At 49.0% G+C, this 18,890-nt stretch overlaps 1 protein-coding gene across 2 annotated transcripts in view; it reads left to right on the top strand.

The window, feature by feature from the left end:
• OLFM2 (olfactomedin 2) overlaps nt 1-18,890 on the top strand; it is a 76,832-nt gene that overhangs the window by 19,329 nt on the left and 38,613 nt on the right. The window contains exon 1 of one of the 2 annotated variants that reach the window (XM_086409150.1): nt 8-476. The exons of the other annotated variant lie outside the window; for it this stretch is intronic. Within the exon in view, the coding sequence (XP_086265276.1) occupies nt 342-476 (135 nt within the window). The 5' untranslated portion in view covers nt 8-341. Of the gene's footprint in view, nt 1-7; nt 477-18,890 lie in introns of those variants that run through there. 2 annotated transcript variants of the gene reach the window in all.

Genomic DNA, 18,890 nt, shown 5'->3' with positions numbered 1-18,890 from the left:
GCGGGATGGGTGGGTCCCGCATAGAGAGGGGTGGCCAGGCCCGGGGGGGTGTAGTCCGGGCGCCCCCCGCCCCCTGCCGGGCTCTGGGCCGGAGCCGTGACGTCACGGCGGCTGGAAGTGCCCGGCGCGGAGGCGCGGGAGGGGGTGCGGGGGGGCCGAGGCGGCGCTTTATAAGCGGAGCCCCGCCGGGCGCGCAGAGCCGCAGCCCGCGTCCCGGAGCCCCCCGGCCGGCCTGGCCCCGGCCCGGCCCCCAGCTCGCGCTCGCGTCCCCTGGGGCGACTGGGCGGCGAGGGACGGAGCGCCAGGCGGCGGGCGGCCGCGGGGCATGAGGCGGGGGCGCGATGTCGGTACCGCTGCTCAAGATCGGGGCCGTGCTCAGCACCATGGCCATGGTCACTAACTGGATGTCGCAGACGCTGCCCTCGCTCGTGGGGCTCAACGGCACCGTGTCCCGTGCGGGCGCCTCCGAGAAAATCGTGAGTGGCCGCCGCGCAGGGGGCGCTCCCGAGGGGGGGCGTGGTGCCCGAGCCGCCGCCGCAGCCCCCGGGGGCCCCCGCCCCCCTGCTTTCCCCGCGCGCCCGGCCCCGGGGGCGCCCTTCCTGGGCTGGGGGCTGGACGCCGAGGCGGAGGCGCCCTGGGACCCCCGGCCACCTCCGCGGCGCCTTTATTATTGTTATGATTATTTCTTAGGCTTAATGTGCAGTGTCCGAGTGGCGACAAGGTACTAGGCTCGCTCCGGCCCTGGGGCGCAGGCAGCAAGGGCTGCGGAATTGAGCCTGGTCCGGGCTGAATGGGGCGAAGAGGGAGGGTAGATTCGGGGGTCTGGGAGGAACCCAGCCTCTGAATGGGCAAATCTCAGGGTCTCAGAGCATCTCCACTGTCACAATCTCTCCCTGCTTGTGTCTTGATGTCTGAGTAGTCCCGTGTGTCTATCAGTCTGTCTCTCTCCCTCTCTTGTATCTTTGTCTCTCTCTGTGTGTTTCCCTGTCTGTCTCGCTCTGTCTCCTTGATTTCTTTTTCCTCTGGTTTGTTTCTCTGTTTCCCCTCTCTGTGAGTCTCTGTTGAGCTGTCTCTGACTTAGTGCTTCTTTTCTTCTGTGTTTCCTTTCCTCTCCCCTGTGCAGCCCCCGCCCCACCCCCCAGCATCTCCCTTCTAATTACCTGTCTCCCCATGTGCTGAAACCCTAGGAAGCAGATGGGGTCTCAGACTCTGGGGGAGGGGGGTGCAGAGAGCAGGGCTTGGGACTCTGTGCTGCCCGCAGAAACTCCAGGTTTGCTGCCTTCCCCATACCTTCCTATTCTCTTCTATCACCTTCATCCTCTAGCTTCCCAAGTCAGAGAATTTGGCTGGGGGTGAGGGGGCGCAACGAGAGAGGGCAGGATGTGTGTGTGTGTGGGGGGGAGCTCCTTCAGGGTTAATAATGGTGGTCTTGGTGTCCTGGGGAGACATCTTCCTGGACAAATTTCCCTCAGGATCCTCTAGGTATGCCCCATACCCCTCATTCCTTCCCCTTTTCAGTCTGGTTTTGGGACTCCTCCCAATATCTGGATCTGGGATTCATGGGATCTCCCTTTCCTGCTTGACAGTCCCCCAGCTTCATCAGCTCCCCTCTTGAGCCTCCAATGGCCACCACCCTGAAAGGAAAGAGGTCTTTGCTCCCAAGGGTTGCGGGCAAGTAGAGGCAGGGATGCCGTGTCCTGTGCTCAGGCTTCATCAGCCCCTGGAAGGAATTGTCACTGGGCTTGGCCCAGGTGAGGGCTTTCAGTCTGAATTCTCAGAATTGAAGTCAGTGTGTGAAACAATGTCTTTCTGTGTGTCAATCCCATCAAGCGATGTCCTGGTGTATCTATCTATGCGTGGGTTTTGGTGTGTGTATGGGGGCGTGTGTGAGTGGAGGTTAGAGAAAGTTCATGTGCTTTGCTGGCGTGAGGGCATAGATGTGTCTGCCTGTATGTAAGGGTGCATTCCAGACGGAGTGGGTGTGTCCCTGGGTACTCACTGTGTCTGGGTGTGGATGTGTCTAAGTGTGTATCTGCAGTTGTATGTCCCTGACTGTGGGTTTGCATGTATGTAATTGCATGTGTGCATATGTTTGTCTACATGACTCTGAGACAGACTTCTTACTGTTGCCTTTTGGGGGTGGGGAGGAGATGGTGTCTCATTGAAATCAGAAGCTGGATTATTCCACTCCCTTACCATCTAAAAAATATGAGTCAGTGTAAACGTGTGCTCGTATCATGTACAGCATATGGGTAATGTCTGGGGAATGTGTACATAAGTGTGTAACAGCATGTCTCTGAATTATGACTTTGTGTGTGTAAATATGTCATTGCAGATATGTACATGTGCATATAAATGTGAACATGTCTGTCTTTAGAAGTGCATGCTATATGTTCAAGTGTTTATTTAGGAATGGTATGTGTGCCTAGTTTGTATGTGTGGGTGGATTCCTGTGTGTGTCAATTTTTCTGTAAGTGTGAGGGTGTGTGTGGTTGGATGTTGTCTCTGCTCTAGCCTATCTGTAGCTGACAGGACCTTGATCCAATGCTTCCATGAAGTTACCTACTAAAAGCTAATAGTCCTCCCATCCTTGATCCCCATCCCCATTCCTCAGTCTCACTCAGCCTTGCTAGAAGAGCTCTATGGAGTGAGATGCCAAAGAACTCAGGGTAGGACCTAGAAGGAGACTGTGACATGAGAGTGCTCTAGAAAGGGTCTTGGGAGTCTGTAGACATAGATTGAAATGCAGACTTTCCCCCAACTTGCTGTATGACTTGCACTCCGGGCCAGTGACATGACACTGTAGGCAGAAGTTTCCTCATCTATAAAATGGGAATGATAATGTCTACCTCACAGAACTGTTGTGGGTAAGAGGTCTATCATCCAGGTCCTCATCCATCCATCCCTTCATCTACCTATCCATCCAACTATCTTTATACTCATTGTTTCATCTACCCATACATCTGTCCACTCACCTATCCATCCATTCATTCATCCAGTCAACCATCCTCCCACCCATTCATCTCTTCATCCTTCCATTTGTTTCTCCATCCACCTCTCCATCCATCTATCTTCCATTCACCTATTATTCATTATGTGTCTCTTAATCGATTCTTCCATGCATCCATCCTTCCATCTATCCATCTCTCTATCCATCCAACTCTTTTGTTTATTCAATAAAATTATTGAGTACTTTCTTTATGACAAGTGCGTGTATGCCTGAAAATCCCAGTTCAGTGCCTGGGATGTAGATGCTCAGTGGCAGGACTCTGAGTCAGATGAATCTGGGTTTGAATTCTGGTCCTACAAGTTACCAGTCTTATGACCTTGGGGAAAATTATTTAATCTCTCTAAGCTCCAATATCCTCATTCGTCAAGCAGGGTCCCCGCTAAACCACAGGATCCATGAGGACATCTGTGTTTTACTCATTATTGAAACCTAAGACCTGATGTATAGTAAGCCTACAATAAGTATTTGTCAAGTGGCTGAATCAACAATTGCATCTTCATAAAGATTCCACCTTCCAATAAAAACAAATGGTTAGGTTCAGTAAGGAGAGGCTTCTCTGTTTGCCATTACAGCCAAGCAAATAATAGACATGGAATAAATATTTGTCAAGTGTCTAAATCAGTAATCCACCTTCATAAGAATTGAAGAACAAATGGAAGGCACAGAGTAGGTGTTTAATAGGGAAGAGTTGTGGGAAGGTACATAGCAGCAACACGGTTAAGCTGAGGGGTTCAGGAACCCGGGTAGTGAGAATTCCCGGTCCTGAAGCAGACAGTTGGATGCTGGTGCTTGACTTTAAAAAGGGTCTCTTTGAGGACGGGACGAGCCCAGATCCTCTGGCCATTGTTCACCTCCCTGATCTGATCCAGAGAAACAGCTTAGCATGCTAAGAGATTCTGAGAGATGCTGTTACAAACCATCTCTGGAAGACAGGGGGAGGGGGAACTGCCTCTGCTACTACCTTTGGCCAACTCCCAGCCATAAACCATCCCTGTGGGATGGGAGACTTCAGCGGAATGGTTTCTCACCTGGGGGTCATAAATTCAGAGCCAGACCAAGCATTGTCAGCTCCATTGCCAGCGGCTGCCGTCATTCCAGGGCCTGAAGTGAGTTACCTGCATCTTATATGTTATGCCCTTGTCCATCCCCTCCTCCTTGAGGGATGGAGGGAAGGAAGGGGAGATGAAGGAGGAATATTCTGTTTGGGGAGGACCCTTTTCCTCCTGGGAGAAACAGGGATGGTCTGGCAGCTATTTTTGAGGACTTCCCAGTAAGAACCAAAGTTCGGAATCCTTGTCTTTTCTTGACGGTTTTCAGTGGGGAAAGGACCCTAATACACAGTCAGTTGAGGCAAGGAAGGACTGTAGCAAGTGGCCTCACAACTCAGTGATTTAACACTGCACTGGTTTATTTTGTGCTTGCACTATGCGTCCATGTTGGCTGGTGAGCTCTGTCGGTGGTAGTCAGGGACCTGGAATGAGGGAGGCTCTATAGTGACCTGATCATTGAAACAGGGAGAGCAAGGCACGGCATAGCCCCCCTCACTGCTTCCTAAAGCTTTCCCCTGGAAACCCCATGTTACTTCTGCTCACATTTCATTGGCCAGCACAAGTCACATGGTATGCTTAACCCCAAAGAGGGTGAGACAGGAGGTCCTACTATGACCTGGAACAGAGAGAAGTGGCCAAATATTTATGAAGAGCCCTAAACATGGCTGTATACTACTGATGCCTCCTCCTCTTATTCTATAACAAGAATTCTCTTGGACATTCTCTCCATTCATTAATTCATTCAACGAATATTTATTGAGCACCTATTATGTGCCAGGCACTCTTCCAAGTGGCAGGGATATGACCATGAACAAAACAGACAGATATCTTGTCCTGGTGGAACTGATATTCTAGGGCAGGAAGGGGGACAAATAGATAAGTGCACAGATAAATTGATAATATATACATGGTGATACAGGGCTTCCCCCGTAACTCAGTGGTAAAGAATCTGCCTGCAATGCAGGAGATGCAGGGTTCAATCCCTGGGTTGGGAAGATCTCCTGGAGGAGGGCATGGCAACCAGTATTGTTGCCTGGAGAATCTCATGGACAGAAGAGCCTGGTGGGCTACAGTCTGTGGGGTCAAAAAGAGTTGGACACAACTAAAGCGACCAAGCTCACCCCCACCCCCCCCCACACACACAGAGTGATAAATGTGCTGTGAAGAACCATAGAGCAGTATAAGGGGAGTGGAGAGTCTTGGGGAGACTATTTTAGATTGAGTAGATGTCTCTTAGGAGGTGACATTTGAACAGAGATCTGAAGGAAGTAAATGGAGGTAACAGCAAATGCAAAGGCCCTGAGGTGGGACTATGTCGGAAATTTTGGAGCGACGGTGAGGAAATCAGTGTGGCTGAAGGACAGTGAGTGAAGGGGAAAGCTAGAAGGAATGAGGGCAGGGAGGTGGTGGGAGCCACATCATGTTTGGGGGAGAGGGACTTGCAAGGATTTTAGATTTAACTTGCAACTTGTTGCACATTATCTGTCTTTTCATGCTTTCCTTTTCCGCATTGCGCTTTTAAAAAACTATTTATTTATTTATTTTTGGCTGTGCCTGGGTCTCCCTTGCTGCACTTGGGCTTTCTCTAGTTGCAGTGAGAGGGGGCTGCCCTTTGTTGCAGTGCTCGGAATCCTTATTGTGGTGGTTTCTCTCGTTGTGGTGCACAGGCTCTAGGCATACAGGCTTCAGTAGTTGCGGCACAGAGGCTTCGTTGCTCCACTGCATGTGGGATCTTCCCGGACCAGGGATCGAACCCTTGTCCCCTGAATTGGCAGGTGGGCTCTTAACCACTAGACCACCCGGGAAGCTCTCAGCATTGCAGTTTTAACCTTCTGTTGCTCACAGTGTAGTTGATTTATTTATTTTGTTGTCTGATCCTCCCCCTTGAAACGCTAACTCCATGAGGGCAGAGATTTTTTTTAATCCATTTTTGTTGACTGTTGTAGCCCCTGTGCTTTAGCACTGGGGCTGGCACACAGTTGGTGTTCAATGAACAGTTTTTAAATGAATAAATGAGATGCCGGGGGGATGCTGAGCACAAGAGGGATGATGACTCAGGTGTTCACAGTTTTTCTCTGGCCCCTGTAGGATGGACAGACTGTGGGAGGTAAGGGCAGGAGCCAGGAGACTGGGGAAGAGGCCACAGCCCTGGTCCAGGTGAGCGATGATGGGGACTGGACCAGGGTAGGAACCAAGGAGGCGAAGTATTGTGGATTTCACCCGCACCTGCCTATTCACCTGCTCATAATTGTGGACTACAGCTTCTGCTCAAACACCTCAATATGTCAGGAAATATTTGAGTACCTGTTTTGTACTGGGAAGGGTCCTGGACTGTGGAATATAGAGATGAATAAAGCCCTGACTTCAATCAGATTACTGTCTCATCCGCAGTACTTGTGACACGTCATGGTGTGCCTGGAGACAGGGATATTTCTAGAGTGTTGCGGGGACACAGGAGAGGGGCACTGAAATCAGCCGGGGTGTGATGGAGCTTTCCTGGAGGTGGTGATGTCCAACTGAGTCTTAAAGTGGAGAAGGAATTGGCCAGGTGAAAACAGAGCAGGGGGGCTCCAGACAGAAGGAACAGCAGAGACAAAGGCTTGGAGGTGAGGAGCCTCCTGGTGAGGACAGAGAGATGCAAGCAATTCAGAAAAACTGAGCACCTGAGTCACCATCCCTCTGGTGCTCAGCACCCTCCCTGGCATCCCATTTATTCACTTAACAGCTATTTATTAAACACCAATATGTACCAGGATGGGAAGAGTGTGGAAGTGGCCTAAGTGGCCAGGGGGGGACCATGTCATGATGGGATTTGGCCAGAGGTGCCTATACTTCATTCTTTTTAAAATTTTTTTATTTATTTATTTTTATTTTTGGTTACATGGGTCTTCCTTGCTGGTGAGGGCTTTCACTAGTGGCGTTTAGTGGGGGCTACTCTCTTGTTGCGGTGCGAGGGCTTCTCATTGTGATGGCTCCTCTTGTGCAGCACAGGCTCTAGGCTTACGGGCTTCAGTAGATGCAGCGTATGGGCTCGATAGTTGTGGCTTGTGGGCTTTAGAGGTCAAACTCAATACTTGTGGTGCATAGGCTTAGTTGCTCCATGGCATGTGGAATCCTCCCAGACGAGGGATCAAACCCACGTCCTCTGCTTTGGCAGGTGGATTCTTACCCAGTGCACCACCAGGGAAGTCTGCCTTTACTTCATTCTGAGTGTCAAAGAATGGGAGACCTGGAGGACTTTGGAGCAGGAAAGGAATATGAGGCTGCCCGTTGCATTTTTCTAGAGACCTAATTGTTAGCATATCCTTCTAGACTGTAAATGTGAAATTTGTCTCATTTAAAAATCTCCCCATCTCTTGTGCCAAATCTAAACTCCTTACCTGGCCCAATTCAGTAAACCTCAGTTTCTTCATCCATAAAATGGGGACAACAATAAAATACACACACACACACACACACACACACACTGTATAACATTGTGTTTAGCAGTGTGCCTGGCATATGGAAGGAGCCTGTGAAGGTTAGCTATTATTATTATCACAAATCCCTACCTGCCTGAGTTGCAGATCTAGGAAGGACCACTTTTCCATCCCATGCTAGTCTTGTTTCTGCCTCTGGAACTTGTTCCCATCTTCTGGGAACATCCTTTCTCTAGCCAGCTCCTTCTCGCCCCTCTGATTCAGGCTCAAACATTATCTCCTCAGAGAGAGCTCCCCTGGCCTCCCCAGCTAAAATGCCCCCCACTTTATTATTTGAACCTGTTCTGTTCTTTTCCCAGTACTCATATTGATCTGAAATCATGTTGGTAACTGTCTTCCACCAACAGAACGGTAGTGCCATGCAAGCAAAAACTTTCGTCCCTCTTGTTTGTTACTGGAATTGTCTCATTTGGGGCAGTAGGTATTTCTTGAATGGTCTCAGTTCTGCCCCATGACACTACTGCCCCCTCTTTCTGCTAGTGAAACTTCTGAGCCTTAATTGAGTATTTCTGTGACTATATGAGTTTGAGCAAACTCCAGGAGATAGTGAAGGACAGGGGAGCCTGACACACTGCAGTCCATGGGGTTGTAAAGAGTCAGACATGATTTAACAACTGAATAACAACAACTCAATCTTCTCCCATGGCTCAGAAGTGCCTGTTTCTTTCTCTTTTCTATTTAATTAATTAATTAATTTGGCATTGTGGCTTGTAGGATCTGAGTTCCCCAATGGGGGATTGAACCCTCACCCTTAGCAGTGAATGTACAGAGTCCTAACCACTGGACTGCTGGAGAATTCCTCAGAAATGTCTGTTTCTTAAAACATTTTTTCCCCTTGTGTCTTTGTTTCTCAACTTGTCTCTGTTTGAATGGATGTCCAACAAACGGGCACATTGCCAGCAGCCCACATTAAAGTATGAAGTGATCTTGCAACCAGAAAGCAATCATCCCCGACTAGCAACCTCTGAGCTCTTCCGTGCCAAGTCCTGTGCTGGGGGCAGGGGATACAGCAGTGAACAAGGTCTCTTTCCTCACAAAGCTTCGTGGGGAGACAGTGAACCTGGAATTGTGCAAATAGCCATGTGCACACTTCTAGATAATTAAAAATTAGTGGGGCCGTGAAGGAGAAGATGTGGAACTGTGAGGACAGGAAGTTGGGAGGGACTGGCCACCTTCCCTGAGGAGGTGATGTTTGCCCTGAGACATGAAGGATGAGTAAGAGCTGGGTAAAGACGGAGCTGGTAACTTGGAGGGAGAGATGCCAAGAGAACAGGGCATGTAAAGGTGTTGGGATGGAATGGCAGGTGTTCTGTTTGATGATCTGGTGAGATAGGCAGGGACCATAGCTGTCGGGTGCTGCTGACTACCACCTGAGCCTGACGCAGCACATAGAAATGGCTTGAAATGCTGCCTTTTGCCCATCCAATTGGCACCACTAATAGCACCATGGACAGCTACCAAGGGAGGGTAGTCTGAACCTTGGGGCTGCTTGAGTGCAGTTAAAACTGGCTTCCTCCTCTTCCAGAGGGAAGCTCTGGTTTTTGCCTCTTGGCATCTGCATTCCCCCCAGCATCCTTCTCACCTCTGGCCCTGGGTGGCTAACGCCTCTTTGTGAAGCTCCAGTGAGGAGCAGCCGCGAAGCTGGGCGAGGAAGAAAAGCAGCCTTCCGGGGGAGGTTCAGGCGCTTGGAGAGAGTTTGATGTGGGGTTGGGTGTCTTTGTGTGTGGGAGTGAAGAAGTTGCCACTGAGAGATCTGAGGGACCAGGCTGGTTCTCAGTCCTCTCTTGTCTCAGCCTTGATGCTTCTCTATTTTTAAACATTGTCTTTTAAGTCTCTCTCTGTGTCTCTCTCTCTGTCTCTCATATCTTTGTCTCATTAGCTATCTTTGTTCCTCTCTTTGTCTTCACTGTGTATCGCCATCACATAATAGAAAGCGAAAAAGTGAAAGTTGCTCAGTCGTGACGGACTCTTTGCAACCCCATGGACTGTACAGGCCATCGAATTCTCCAGGCCAGAATACTGGAGTGGATAGCCTATCCCTTCTCCAGGGGATCTTCCCAACCCAGGGATCGAACCCAGGTCTCCCACATTGCAGGCAGATTCTTTACCAGCTGAGCCACAAGGGAAGCCCATCACATAATAGGCATTCAATAAATGGAGGCTTTTTTCCTTTGTTTATTATTTGTATTTATTTGGTTGCACCGAGTCTTAGTTGCAGCATGCAGGATCTTTTATTAGCAGTTGCCACCTGTGAACTCTTAGTTGCAGCATGTGGGATCTAGTTCCCTGGCTAGGGATCGAGCCCAGGCCCCTTTGCATTGGGAGTGTGGAATAATAGCCACTAGGCCACCAGGGAAGTCCCCTCAAAAAGTGTTTGTTGAGTGAATATTGATGGTTATCTGTTTGTCTGCCTGTGTCTCATGTCTGCCTCTCTTTGTCTCTGTCCCACTGTCTTCTCTCCATCTCTCTCTTGTCTCTACCTCTGTAAGTCTCCTTCCTCCTTCCTGTGTGTCTCTGTCTTTATGTGTCTCTTTTGTCTCTGGTTCTGTCCTTTCTGCCTCTTGGTGTGTCTGTCACTATCTCTCTTCCACGTCTATCTCTTGTGCCATGCCATGTGTGTGTGTGCTTAGTCATGTCCGACTCTTTGCGACCCCATGGACTCTAGCCCACCAGGCTCCTCTGTCCATGAAATTCTCCAGGCAAGAATACTGAAGTGGGTCGCCATTCCTTTCTCCAGGGGATCTTCCCAACCCAGGGATCGAGCCCTCGTTTCTTGCATCTCCTGCATTGGCAGGTGGATTCTTTACTGCTCTGCCGCGTGGGAAGCCACATCTGTCTCTCAGTCTCTGTCTATCTATGTCTCTCTCCAGGATTCTGTTTCTATTATTGCCATAGTTGCTATATCACAGTCCAGGACCCTGACAGGGGGTAGGGGTGAGGCTCAAATCCTCAGACCTGAGAGGGCTCCTGAGACAGGACAGAGCTGGAACCTATGTTGGGCAGGATTCAGTGACGGGCCAGGCCAGCATCAGCCCTTGAAGGCCCTAGAGGGACAAGTGGGGAGTGTCTGTACCCCTGGTGATGCTGGGGATGGGGGGCATGCTTTAATGGGAGTCTGGGGTGAAGGGTGGGTGGGTGCCCAAGCTCTCGGCGAGCCTGAACCCTCCTCCACCCTCCCCCACCCGCTCTGCTGCCCAGGAGGGTGTCCCTCTAGGACCCAGCCACCAGGACCCAGCATTGGCTCCAAGATGGAACAGCTGTCTGGGCTACAGCTGCGGAAGCTCATTTTGAACAAGGAAGATGATTGCAGGAGTGATTGGGGGAGGGAGAGCAAAAGGGAGGGGAGCAAGGGCCAAAGAGGAATCAGGCTTGATGGTTGCCGCTGCTGCAGTGGGTAGTTTGCCTAAGAGATGGGGAGACCAGGCGAGGCGGGAAAAGGCAGAGGAAGGTCTGTTGGCCCAGCCGTGGTCCATCTGTCCCCACTTCTGGTCTTCCCTGGTGTGAAGTTTCTCCGCCCATCTCTGGCTGTCTCTCCCTCTTCCTGTATTTCAGAGCCTGAATTTCTTGACTCTGCCTGTGTCGCTTGGTCTCCCTATTGCTTGTTGCCGCCTCCTGCCCAGTATATCAGTTTCCCCATCTCTCCCTGCCTGCATCTCTCTGTCTCTCTGCCTGCCACTCCGCCTGGGTCTCTGTGTATCTCTGAGCCTCCTCCCCCAACCCCTCGGTGCTGCTGTCATCATCAGAAGCACGGATAAATCTCCAGCAGTCTTTTGGACTGCTCTTTTCTTTTGTTGTCATTTCTGCGATGCTCAGGGGCTGCGGACAAATAGAGATGGCAAATTCCCAGGAAATAATGGGATCGTGTCCTTCCATACAGGGGTATTTACAAAGATATCTCAATTAGGACTAATTAATTAAGCGAGCCACTTCCCCTGCCCTCTCCCCCACCCTGCAGTCCCGCAGCCTCCTGGGAGAGAACCAGCCAATGAGGCGACGGTAGTCTGGTGCTCAGGTGGCGTCTCAATGTTTAATTTATAACAGCCTTCTCCCCGCTGCCCTATCCATCCATCCAGAAGAGCAAGGTGGCTTCGGGTGCATAGACTCAGGCAGAGGCTGGAGACCTGCTGGTCCCCCCAGAGCTGCACTGGGTCTTAGTTGCAGCATGTGAGATCTAGTACCCTGGCCAGGGATCAAACCCAAGGCCCCTGCATTGGGAGCTTGGAGTCTTAGCCACTGGACCGCCAGGGCAGTCCCTGAGTGCCAAGTCTTGATGCCCTATTTGCTCCTCTGTAGCTTCCCTCCCCCAGGGCGTAGCGCCAGGGTCCCCATTTCTTCCACTGCTCTGGTCCCACCAGGTCCCTTGGGATTACTCCTTACCTCTGCCTGTCCCTTCCCACTGCACACAGTCTGTTGAGGCAGCCCTCAGCATAGCATCCACCAGCGATGCAGCCTTCAGTATAATGACAAAGACGATGATGCCCCCCTTAATGTGATGCCAGGGTAGCATTGGCGTGATAAACATACCTTGAAATGTGACTTCGGTTCTGCAGACAGGCATTGGTTGGGGCATTTGGTGCAGTGAGAAGGAAGAGAAATTTGCTCATTCCGGTGAACGCATTCTCTGGCTATTCTAGGAGACCAGGAATCCCCAGCCCTGCTGGCCGAAGCTGGCTCCATTAGCCCTTGTAAAGTGCCATGTGACCTCAGCAGGACACCAGGCTTATTAGTAAAGCATAAATTCTGCAGGAATATTTCAGGACTGACTGCCATGCTAATGAATTGGTTGAGGACACCTGAGAGTGCAACCGACAGAACATATACAGATGTCAGTTCCTGCTGAGAGGAGCGTGGAAATATTCGCTGTTACAGGCAGCTGGACACAAATGCACATGGAGAGTTGTATTAATACATGGAAGGGCAGGGATCTTCTTGAATGGACACAAATGTGTAACATGTTTGTGGCTCCCGATTAGACATACAGATACGTACATGGCTGTGCAGATTAGCACACACAGGGTCATGGGCGTTTATAAGGGGGCATTCCCTTCTGTGATGGGCACTGTGGCAGTGCAGTTTCTGGATTAAGCAGTGTTCATTTATGTACGTGGCTACACAGTAGCACATGGACTTGAGGACTCAAGGAGAGAGGCATACAGATAAACATGTATGCAGTGTACACCTGATCTATATAAAGATATGTTGTGTTGTTTAGTTGCTAAGTCATGGCAACTCTTTTGTGAGCCTGCTAGGCTCCTCTGTCCATGGGATTCTCCAGGCAAGAATATTAGAGTGGGTTACCATTTCCTTCTCCAGGGAATCTTCCAGACCCAAGGATTGAACTCGAGTCTTCCTGCATTAGCAGGTGGGTTCTTTAGCACTTAGCTACCTGGAAAGCCTACACACACACACACACACACACACACACACACATATGTATGTATAATATGTATACGTATATATTTAAGAGTCCTTATGCAGACTGACTTGTGGGCTCACAAATTGCATATGGGAATAGATGCTTGTGAACACGTCTAAATGAAGGGAATGTTCACACCTATGGACAACAGTGCAAGAGGCATGCATATTTGCACTCGCGCAGTGATGCACACCAGCATTCCCCTCAGTTTATGCTTGTATGCACCCATGCACATGACTCATCACAGATGTGTCCAGATGTTCCATGCGTGTCCAGAATGCAGATGCTCACAGGTGCCTGTGGATGAACACTGATGTCCACAGTCACAGTGCCCCCTGTGGACCCCAGTACCCACATGTCACTATTTGGGATGCAAATGACCACCGCCCGACCAAATTCCCCAGGGTTCCTGGCAAAATGAGATCTCAAAGCCAGCATGAGTGACTTTTTCAGACCCTTTTTGGAGAACCATGGGGGAGGAGACCCGAGTTACACAAGTGCAAATACAGAGCCCCGAGCCAGCCTCACTCAGGCTGTCTTAGCTGAGATTCTCCCCTGTTTGACACCCTGCTCCCATCAGGGCCAGTTATGGCCGCCAATGCTCAGGTATGGCTTAAAGTGGCACCCAGCACAGGTGGAGCTCCGTGTGTGTTAGGGACTATCTCTAACACTGAATAGAACCATCATTATGAATATTCTTTTTTAAAAAATATTATTTATTTATTTAGCTGTACCAGGTCTTAGTGGCAGCACAAGGGGTCTTTAGCTGAAGCATGCCAACTCTTAGCTGTGGCATGTGGGGTCTAGTTCCCTGATCAGGAATGGAACCCAGCCCTCCTGCGTTGGGAGCACAGAGTCTTAGCCACTGGACCACCAGGGAAGTCCCCTATTATGAATATTTTTGAAATGCAAAGAGATTCTTTATCCCCTGCATTTCAGTCCTGGCATTATCATCATAGTGTCCCAGTAGCCTTCCAGCTTCATCTGTTTCTCTCCTGTTCTGAGAGTCAGTCCTTTAAAGCCATGGTTTCCTCTCCCACTGTGCACTCTTCCCTGACATCTCTCTTCATTCTCATTTGCCTCCAAACATCACAGTTCCTGTCTGTCTGCCTGGGGATGGGTGGATGTTGGAGCATCTATTTGGAATAAAAAAAAAAAAACAAAAAACCTAATATGGCCCAGTGAAGTAAGAGTTTTAGATAAAGAATACAGGGAGTCTCAGAAAACCCAATAACAGGGGCTTCAGGGACTTGGGAAGCTGTCATTCACTCACTTTTTTAGCAATTCAGTTGGCAAATATTTATTCTCTACCTACTAGGCACCAGGTAGACAAGAAAAACAGGGTGTTTGCTCTCATGGAGCTGATATTTTAGTGGAAAGAGACCAGTAACAGGGCTTCCATGGTGACTCAGTGGTAAAGAATCTGCCTGCCAATGTAGGAGACATGGGTTTGATCCCTAGTCCGGGAAGATCCCACATGCCATTTAGCAACTAAGTCCATGCATCACAACTGTTGAGCTGGGCTCTGGAGCCTGGGAGCCACAACTAAGGAAGCCTGCGTGCCCTAGAGTCTGTGCTTGGCAACAGGAGAAACCACCACAATGAGAAGCCTGAGCACCACAATTAGAGAGTAGGCCCCCACTTGCTGTAATTAGAGAAAGGCTTGCGCAGCAGCAAAGACCCAGCACAACCAAAAATAAAAATAAGTAAATAAATAAAATTATACATAAGAAAAGAGACTGGTAATAAGTGAGAGATTATCAGCCGGTAACAGCACTGTGCATATGTAAACTAGGGTGAGGGATGTGGTGGAGGTGGGGCTCCTATGGATTCAGGAGGAAACCCTCTTTTCTGTCCACCCCCCTACTCTGAGGCATCTTCATTTCTGCACTCCTCACTCCAGCCTGTCATGGCTCTGGTTTCTGCAGCCCCTGATCCGCCATGCGTCTCCAGCTCCAGGGCCCCACTGGCCCCCAAACCTTTTAATTGCCTTGACCTCCATGTTCCAATTCCATCTCCCTGGACTAGAGAATTTATCTCTTTCAACTTGTATCAGGAATCCATTTACCGTCCAGTTTGTCAGACACCCTGGGTGCCTGGGGACATGTGGTTTGGAGGTCTTCCACTCAGTTGGGATTTACAAGTAGAAGTTTTCTCTTGGAAGGGTCACTGGGAAGGGAGGCAGTGCTAGACATCATCACTCATTCACTCATGAATGCATTCACTCCACAAACTCTGACTGAATGCCTAGTGTCTCAGGCATTGTTGTAGGGGCTGAGATGCAGCTGTGAATATGATGGGTCTACCTCAGTTTTGTGATATGTATATTACATGGAGACGCAACAAACATCTAAGCAGATATATAAACAAGTTCGTTTTGGAGAGATACATGCTGCAATGAAACTAACAAGTAAAAGAAAGTGACCAGAGAACTTCATTTTGTCAAGACACCAGGATAGGGCTCTCTGGGGAAGTGACTCTTTGCCAGCTTTATTGAGATATAGTGGACATATAACATTGTGTAACTTTAAGGTGTACAAGAAGATGATTTGATACACACGTGTATTACAAAATGATTTTCACCAGAGTTAGTTAACACCTCCATCACTTCACATCATTACCATTTTTGTGTGTGTGAGGTGAGAACATTTAAGATTTCTCTCTTAGTGACTTTCAAGTATATAATACAGTGTTGGTAATTATTGTCACCATGCTGTACATTAGATCCCCAGAATTCATTCATCTTAGAAGTTTGAAGAGGTGACATGTCAACAGAGACCTGACAGATGAGAAGGAGCCAGCCATGGAAAGAACTGAGAAAGGGAAGACCATTCTTGGAAAAGGAAGACCATTCTGGCAAAAGAGTGTTCTGAGAAAGGGAAAGAACTGGGAGAAGAGCATTCTGAGAGAAGGAGAGAACTGGGAGAGGAGCATTCTGGGAGAGGGAAAGAACTGGGAGAGGAACATACTGGGAGAGGGAAAGAACTGGGAGAGGAGCATTCTGGGAGAGGGAAAGAACTGGGAGAGGAGCATTCTGGGAGAGGGAAGAGCATTCTGGGAGAAGAGCATTCTAGGAGAGGGAACCACAGTGCAAATGTTCTGACATGGGAATGAGTTTCATGCCTTCTGGAAAGAGGGCTGTGTGACTCAAGAGGAGGAGAGGACTAAGGTCTTACAGGTTGATAGGGGACACTTAATGCAGGGCCTCACGGGCCAAAGTGAGTTGTTGGGTTTTATTCCATTCTAAATACAATGAGAAACTGCTGGATAAGTTGCAGTGGAGAGGGGAGCCATGATCTGATTCACATTGTTTAAAGATCCCTCTAACTTCTGTGATGGGGAAAGGATACCAGTGAGTGAGCGTGGAAGCAGGGAGATCAGGGAGGAGGTGACTGCAATAGTCCAAGCAAAAGCCAGAGGTGGCTGGGCTGGGAAAGAAGCATCTGGAAAAGTGAACAGTGCGCAAATTGGCACGGTTCTTAGGGGAGAGCCATCAGGACTTGCTGATGGATCCGACTGACGTTGGGGAGGAGAAGGTGAGGAACAGAGAAATGGGGTGATGTTTGGAGAGGACCAGAGACCTGGGAACCATTTCTAAAGGTTGGGGTGTGGGGGGTGGTGAATAGAGCAGACCAAATACCAGCTGGGTCTGCTGCTGCTGCTAAGTCACTTCAGTCGTGTCCGACTCTGTGTGACCCCATAGACGGCAGCCCACCAGGCTCCTCCGTCCATGGGATTTTCCAGGCAAGAGTACTGGAGTGGGGTGCCATTCACCCTGCCCATTAATAATCAGGTAGATATAATGGCCTGGATTTCCCTTCTAAGTTCTGTGAAGGGCATTTCATTCCCCAAGATTTACCCGCCATGCTCCTTGGAGGGCCTGTTTTCTCTTGGTCATCCCTGCCTCTGACTTCCCACTTCTACAGAATTATTATTCTCCACTTTGCGTCTTGTGCCTTTTGGTCTCTGTTCTGACCTTTACCTGGACTGAGAGCTCAGTCCTCGAGGTCATGGAGATTCTCAAATGCCAGAGCACATCACTCTAACTTGATCCTGAAAGCAGTGTGGCCGTTTATCCAATTACTATTCAACAAATAACCATTGAGGACCTACTATGTGCCCTTCTTGGGGGATAAGATGGTGAGCCAAGCAGTGCATGGAGCCTCCTTCAAAACAGAAAGACAGGTGATGACCAAATTTCACAAATAAATATAAATGGCAGCTGTGATAACAGCTTGAAGAAAGATTCTTGGTGTCAAAAGAGCATCTAATAAGGGGATTTGATCTAATTTGGAAAGTCAGAGGAAGTAAGAGGTAAGATCTGAAGCAGAGAGCAAAGGGTATTCTAGGCAGAGAGAATTGCTTATGCAAAGGCTCTGGGATGAGGCAAACTATACGGCAGACCAAAGACGGCCCTGGAAGGGAGAGACAATGTAGCATGAAAGCAGAGAAGTAAATACAGGGCAGGCATGCAGGGCCTCGTGGCTGTGTTAAGGGGTTTTATCTGTGTGCTAAGAATAAAAGAAATCTGCCAGTGAGGTTTTGGTTGGGAGAATGATATCATCAGTAAGCATTATAAAAGTTCCCTACCCTCCTACACTGTTGGTGAGAATGTAAGTTGGTACAGCCACTGTGGAAAACAGTATGGAGGTTCTCAAAAAACTAAAAATAGAGTTACCATATGATCCAGCACCTTCACTCCTGGGCATATAAACAGACAAAACTATAATTCAAAAAGATACATGCACCTCTGTGTTCATAGCAGTACTATATACAGTAGCCAAGACATGGAAACAACCTCAATATTCATTGACAGATGAATGCATAAAGAAGATGTGGTCCATATACACAAGGGAATATTATTCAGCCATAAAAAGGAATGAAATAATGCCATTTGCAGCCATGTGGATGGACCTAGAGATTATCATAGTAAGTGAAGTCAGTCATAAAGAGAAAGACAAATACCATATGATATCACTTATATGTGGAATCTAAAAATATGACACAAATGAATTTATCTTCAAAATAAAAACAGACTCGCAGATAAAGAGAACAGACTTCTGGTTGCCAAAGGGGAGGGGCATGGGGAAGGATGGACTGGGAGTTTGGGATTAGCAGATACAAGCTATTTTCTACAGAAGGGATAAACAACAAGGTCCCACTGTATAGCGCAGGAAAACTGTATTCAGCATCCTCTAATAAACCATAACGCAGTAAGGAATATATTAAAAAAAAAAAAGGTTCCTGAGGCTCCCATGTGTGGAGTGAACTGGCAAGAGAAAGCGTAGATCAAGACAGATCAGATGGACTTTCTGAATTGTGAGGGTGGCTTGGACCATTGAGTGATGATACAGCGCGGAGAACGCTGCATGAGTTGTAAAGTATCTAGGAGTTAAGGTCAACTAGACCAAGTGAGCGGAGAAGGCAATGGCACCCCACTCCAGTACTCTTGCCTGGAAAATCCCATGCATGGAGGAGCCTGGTGGGCTACAGTCCATGGGGTCGCAGAGAGTTGGACACGACTGAGCGACTTCACTTTCACTTTTCACTCTTATGCATTGGAGAAGGAAATGGCAACCCACTCCAGTGTTCTTGCCTTGAGAATCCCAGGGACAGGGGAGCCTGGTGGGCTGCCGTCTGTGGGGTCGCACAGAGTCAGACATGACTGAAGCGACTTAGCAGCAGCAGCAGACCAAGTGAGAGAGTAGAAATGTGGGTGGGGATAATGCCTGGGCATCTGAACCACTGGCCGGGGGTAGGGAAGGGGATGGAGAAGTTAACACAGGAATCTGGATCTGAACTAGGTTCAGGAGAGAAGATTTCTTTTCATTTTGAGCATTTTTGGGACTGAGATGCTTTTGAGAGCCAAGGGTCTTGGTGAGGGGGAGGGGATCAAGGAGTCAGATATATATATGTATTTGGAGGTCTGAGGTTGT

Source organism: Bos grunniens, chromosome 7 (assembly GCF_055505025.1).
Source record: "Bos grunniens cultivar Pamir isolate PY7600 chromosome 7, Bosgru_T2T1.0, whole genome shotgun sequence".
In the NCBI taxonomy this organism is placed as follows: domain Eukaryota; kingdom Metazoa; phylum Chordata; class Mammalia; order Artiodactyla; family Bovidae; genus Bos; species Bos grunniens.
This window is presented reverse-complemented; position numbering and strand designations above follow the sequence as displayed.